The 6,164-nt window shown below is 35.3% G+C and overlaps 1 protein-coding gene across 2 annotated transcripts; it reads right to left on the bottom strand.

Moving 5' to 3' along the window:
• Positions 1 to 1,703: 1,703 nt before the first annotated feature.
• Positions 1,704 to 4,974, bottom strand: LOC127656398 (interferon-inducible GTPase 5-like). Of its 2 annotated transcripts, none has more exons than XM_052144717.1 (3): positions 4,923 to 4,974; positions 4,412 to 4,485; positions 1,704 to 4,104 (listed from the first exon to the last, which is right to left on the bottom strand). In XM_052144717.1, exon 3 carries the CDS (start codon positions 3,995 to 3,997, stop codon positions 2,669 to 2,671), a length of 1,329 nt encoding a protein of 442 aa, XP_052000677.1. In that variant the 5' UTR covers positions 3,998 to 4,104; positions 4,412 to 4,485; positions 4,923 to 4,974; the 3' UTR covers positions 1,704 to 2,668. The 2 variants fall into 2 exon arrangements, with proteins under 2 accessions (XP_052000677.1, XP_052000676.1); XM_052144716.1 differs by having other exon boundaries at positions 1,704 to 4,166; positions 4,923 to 4,969.
• Between the last annotated feature and the right edge of the window lie 1,190 nt (positions 4,975 to 6,164).

The raw sequence follows: 6,164 nt of genomic DNA, 5'->3' as shown, positions 1-6,164 counted from the left end.
GCCTGTTTAAGCAGTAAAAATATTTCAATCTTCTTTCTTCTTTACCTTCTTTCTTTTTTCTTCAGAGAGTGAGTGCCTTTACCCCCTTTTTCCCCCCTTTTTCTCCCAATTTGGAATGCCTAATGCCTTAGTTGGGATATGTGAAAACAACTGCATTTCATTGGCTCTGTACCTGTACTCTGCAAAATGACAATAAAGTTGAATCTTAATCTTATACAACATGGAAACCCAACATAGATAATTTTTTTACTGTGTACTGCCAGAATATAGATAATGAGTGTGTGTGTGTGTGAGTGTGTGTGTGTGTGTGTGTGTGTGTGTGTGCGTGCGTGCGTGCGTGCGTGTGTGTGTGCGTGCGTGTGTGCGTGCGTGTGTGTGTGTGTGTGTGTGAAAAGATCATTATCTATTTTCTGGCAGTACACACAAAACAAAAAATGTTGCTATTTCAAACAAGCAATCTTTTATTTGAATGCTGTCTGGCAGGAAGATGCATCAGCAGTGTATTACTGGAAGATGTTTTACAATTGATGATACGTTTAGACATGTGCATTTCATTTTTTCATAGACTAGTATGGCATACATTTTCAAAAAAGCTAATAATTTGCATAAATAAACACATTGTTGCAAAAAGGTTTGTTTCTAACAGAAAGCCACCACAATTCATTCACATTAATCAGGTTTACAGCTGAAACGTGTATCCCATATGCTTCAGTACATTTTACAAACAGAATAAATGTACTTTAACTATTGGGTTTTCATGTCTTCGAGGTCTTTTGGCATCTGTTGTGATGTCATTGTCAACCTTTAATTAAACAAAGAGATTTTTAATGAAGTGATCTTGATGATAACAAATTTCAACAAATCTTTAACCCATAATTCAAGTGAGTAAATACACTCTGAATATGAAATACATAGATAGACAATAAATTAATTGCCAACTAAATCCTTCTTCAGCCAAATAACAAAAGACAATGCATCTGTGTGCATTCAGGATGGATTTCAAAGACTTACAGTCTTACTTTTATACAAAATCATTTGTTTAAACATTGGCACCTTAACACTTACTTAGTTTAATCATTTAAACCATGACATGTACCACACATTCCAATATCTTATGGAGTTTTGTGTTTCTTGCCACAGTCGCCTTTAGTTTGCTCACTGGGGGTCTAAATACAAATGTAATACTTGTTTATTTTTAAAGCACTATTTACAATCATATTTTTAACAATTTGCACAATAATGACTAATACATTACGGATACTGTATTACAGCTTCATTAAAGCTTCATTCTGTTAAAGCATAATTTTCTGTAAAGCTGCTTTTTAAAGATGTGTGTTGTGAAAAGAACTATACAACTAAAAATTATGACTTAAATTATGGACTCCCAGTGCCTAGTGGGGCAATAATGTGTAATTGTTTGTGACTACCACTTAGCAAGCAATGCAGTGTATTCTAAATTCCCTGGACAAGTTGCCATATTACTTTTGTCTTGTATCCTCCAGTTTTAGTAGAGATCATTTATTTTAAAACATTACTTTGTTTGAAAAACTTTCCAAACCTATGTTGGTACTAAAAGTTAAATGATAATGTATAGAATAGTAAAACATTATAATATAGTCAAAACCTTAAGTCATGTAATAAATGAATGATGACACCAAATAATTACAGTAATACACATTATTTAAATACTTTATTTCCAACAGTTAAATAAAAAAATATATATTTATTTTCTTTTTGGTGAGATGTATATAATTGAATGTTTTTGTACAATAATGTATGTTTTTTCTCCCATTTTCTCCCCAATTTGGAATGCCCAATTCCCAATGTGCTCTAAGTCCTCATGGTAGCGTAGTGACTCGCCTCAATCCAGGTGGCGGAGGATTAATCTCAGTTGCCTTACCACGGAGACATAGCGTGTATGGAGACTTCACGCTACTCTCCATTGTGCATCCACACACAACTCACTACGTGCCCCACCAAGAGCGAGAACCACATTATAGCGACCACGAGGAGTTTAACCCAATGTGACTCTACCCACCCTAGCAACCAGGCCAACTGGTTGCTTAGGAAGCCTGACTGGAGTCACTCAGCATGCCCTGGATTCGAACATGCAACTCCAGGTGTGGTAGTCAGCGTATTTACTTGTTGAGCTACCCAGGACCCCCACTTAGAGTAATAAAGACATAGTTTGTATATAGGTGTTATTAATAACATGAATACTGTCCTCCAATGTTATTAAACATGCATATTTAACAGACTTACTTAACAAGTAACCAGAGTAAATTATTTTCACAGTTGTTGTTACTATGTGAAAATAGGTTTAGTTCTATTTTAGTACTACTATTGTACAATGCCCATGTACCATGTGAAGCATGTATATACTGCATACCAAAAGAACATCTTTAAAAAAAAAAAAAGATTTGAAAATTCATACACTAGATGATAGATTATGTAAATGCAAAATGTATAGTACCTCATTTGGGTCACAGCTAATATTTCATTTTCAAATTACTCTCAATCATGTTTTCAGGTTTTCAATCAACTGCTAATTTGATTATTTTGTAATAATCAGTTGCACAGGAGTTAACTGAAAGATGAAGTGATGAACTAAAGTATAATAAATTGAAATATAATTTCTAAGCCCGCTTAAAGCACTTCTTTCTGCACATTAGCCAAGTTCTGACACATTCAGAATATTTGTTTTGTCTTCTGCCATCTCATTCAGTCCCGCATTTAGCAGGTAGTGCACAGAGGCGATAGCCGTGCCTCCTGCTGGTAGTCCTCCGCCTGGAAAAAGAGACATTATCGTCCCCAGTACCTTAGCTACAACAATGACTGGTTTAGACATCAAATCAATCAGAATGTCTTCATTGACTCCATATTTGAACTGTGATGTTTTAGCAGCTTTCAGATCCTCCACTGGTTTGTTGACCCTTTCTGATAGCAACTTTAGGGACTCATCCGATAAGCCAAAGCGTTTGTAGACTTGTTCAAAGAAATTCTTCATGATGCCATAATCACAGGCCACTGACAACCCTGGAATGGGAGCCACTGCTCCGAGCCCAGCCGCAAAGGCATTCAGCCAAATTATTTTCTTGAAGTACATTTTCTTCTTTGTTAGGGTCTCAAGAGAATAAACTGGCAGAGACTGAATGAGAGCAAATCTTTTGTTATGAGGAAGTTCCTCCTCCAGAGTGTTGATCAGCCTCTGAAAGTCATATTTTTCTAAATTAAATGAAGATATTAGGAAGACTTTGGGTTCTCCGACCTTCTTCAGGTTCATCTCACAATCCCTCCGAATGCTATTGAGCAACATCTGCTCATCAAAGTCTTTTTTGTGTGCTTCAGCACGAATATCATTGTCAATTTTAGTGCGAATGAAATAAAACAGCTTCTTATTTTTTTGAATCGCCTTGGCTAGCTCTATGTCATTTTCCCTGAATCTTTCAGAGGTAACTATGAGAAAGAAATCATATGTATGTAATTTTACGTCTTTCAGGTACTTCTTTGCTCTAAATTTTGGACTACCAATCCCAGGCAGGTCCCAGATCTTCACATTTGGCATAGTGGGATGTGGGTACATGTTTGACTTCATGGTAGTCTCTGTTGTCCCTGTGGGAGCTGCTCTCTCATCATCATTAGGAAGGCCTCTCAGGGAATTGACAAAGGAAGACTTCCCTGCCCCTGTCATCCCAGTTATAGCAATGTTAAGTGTGACATTCTCCAACTCTTTCAGTTTACTTTTCAATTTGTTTGTGTTTATATGTTTAAGTGGAATGTCTTGACAAGTCTCAATTATGTCACTTAAATCTTCATAGATAATATCTGTATCATCTGTGCTCTCGGAGGTATCCTCCTTGTGGAGCTCAGTCGATACCTCTACAACCTCTTTAGAAACCACATACATATTTTTGGCCTTGTCCTTTTCCTCAGGCTTTTTGATGTCACTTTTTATAGTTTCATTTGAACATTCAGTTTCTACATTTTTCTTCAGCATTCTTCTAGGATTGATTGCTGGAAACCTTAAATGTGGTGAATGAACTGTTTTGACTTTATTCTCTCCTTCACTGTTTTCACTGGTTTGTGATGTATTTTCAGATGATTCTGATGAATGATTAGAGAGAGCATCTTCACTATAGGGATTCACAAATTCTGACATGGTAGCTCTATAAAAAAATTAGATTTAATTGAATTAATAATGAAATTACAATGTTATGCACAGAAATTCACCTATTCATATAAGGATACTTCACAGTTTCATTTAATTTGTTTTGTTTCATTGTAACTGAAGTCAATATAAAGTATATGTATGTATATTTTAGTTATTCCTTTGTAGTTTTGCTCTTGAAGATGAAAAAAGTATCTGTAATTAATTGAGCTGATATGGATTGTGAAAAACAATTTAACCCACCGCTGTAAATCCAGGATTCTCTGCTCAGCTTCTGGAAGCTTCAGCGGCGTCCAATGCAACATATAGTTAGATTGCTGTTTAGAAGAAAACACAAACATATATCTGCATATATCTCACAGATAAACTGTATGCAACTCATGATCTGAAAGGCATTCACAGCATGTTATGATACCATGATTTTCAAAAAACAAATTCAATATCAAATTACTGTCCCATTCATGGCTCCTTAATTTAAAAAAAAAAATCATAAATTTTATTTAATTTTTAGAAAATTATAATTCTTTAAGGTTACAGCCTACAAATTTTTGTTTAGTAATAATGACCAACAATAACTTGTATTCTACAAGATTCTACAAAGAAAGTAGAGAAGAATTTTGTATGTCTTAAGAAAATAATAACATAAACAAAACAGTTTTATCGTTTGATTATTTAAAACTTATTTTAAATACATTTATCTACATAATTACATTCACATGAGTGTAAAGTAATTAAAATTGCAATACAAACGAACCTTGCCTTTAGTAAATATGAGCTGAATAAAAAGGGTCTTTACTAGACCAATAAATATCCAATATGAGCTGCCTTTAAAGAGCACTCAAGGTGTTTTAAAGGCTATGGGGCGTGTCCTATATCAAAAACTTCCCTACAGACTGAAAATCCATGAGTGACAGACATGTTTAATATTTTCTGTTTCTTTTTTCTGTTTTTCTTTAGTAAACTTCTGTATATTTCTGTAGCAAAATATTTTCTCATCACAATTATTTATAACTACACTAGTAAGGCTGGTTGATTTGCTTTCCACAATTTTCATGTGATGCCACCATAGAACAATGCAAGAACAGTGTCGCATCAAGAAAATTAAAACGATACAATAGCTTTGAGATACAATAACTTCCTCTGCCAGCATGTTTTCATACAGTAATTCACCTTGATGTGTGCAAACAAGGAGGATTGTGAGGATAATCATGTGGGATTTGTGCAAGCAATTTACATGCCATATCATTAACATGCCATTTATAAATTATACTGCAGCTGTACTGTATATAACCGTAAAGTCATCAAACTAAACAAAGATTATGTATAGCCTACAGCTTATATAAAAGATAGCATTGAAACAATAGAAGACCTAAAAGCAACCAGGAAATAGTTTGACACACATTCAAAGTACAGACCCAGAATTACTGGAAACAATTTCCATAATCTTACTTCCAGTAAAAGAAACATATAAGGTCACCTTGTTACACAGACTGATCTCACTGCAAGCGCAAATAAATCTTCAAGTGAATGTTGCTGTTTAGGTTCTGACTTAAATTGTTGCAACAGGAGTTTAAACATATTTCTCACATGAAAGTGGTAAATATCAAATAAATATAGCCCAAAACACAGTTCAATGGTTGATGAATAGCTGACATTCCCTATCTGTTACTCACTCGACGTTGTGACGATATATTGACACTAGGGGTCACTCTTAGGAGCCCGAGACACCTTCTGATCTTTTATAAAAGGCCAATGAGAATTGGTGAGTGGTATTTACATGCCACTCTCCCGGATATATGGGAAAAAGGAGTGGGCGTGCATACCGCTCATTCAGAATTTCTCTTCAGAGCCGAGCTGTCACTTTTTCATTGAGAAATAAGCAAGCTGAATTCCTACGGTTTCCATTCACCTCAACAAGTCCTTACAGCGCATTACAGCGGCTTCTCCCCTCTCTGCACGGGTGCACTGCAGATATCACCCCTGGGAGCTTCAGCAG

This window comes from Xyrauchen texanus, chromosome 15 (genome assembly GCF_025860055.1).
Source record: "Xyrauchen texanus isolate HMW12.3.18 chromosome 15, RBS_HiC_50CHRs, whole genome shotgun sequence".
Lineage (NCBI taxonomy): Eukaryota > Metazoa > Chordata > Actinopteri > Cypriniformes > Catostomidae > Xyrauchen > Xyrauchen texanus.
The sequence above is the reverse complement of the archived record's forward strand: the minus strand, read 5'-3'. Positions and strand labels throughout refer to the sequence as shown.

What these genes read in the sequence shown, in the direction of transcription:
- LOC127656398 (XM_052144716.1), bottom strand. Translation starts at nt 4,473, where the DNA reads ATGTTGCATTGGACGCCGCTGAAGCTTCCAGAAGCTGAGCAGAGAATC. An exon ending in AGAATCCTGGATTTACAGCG is followed by an intron (nt 4,167 to 4,411) that starts GTGGGTTAAATT and finishes ATTTTTTTATAG; the next exon opens with AGCTACCATGTCAGAATTTG.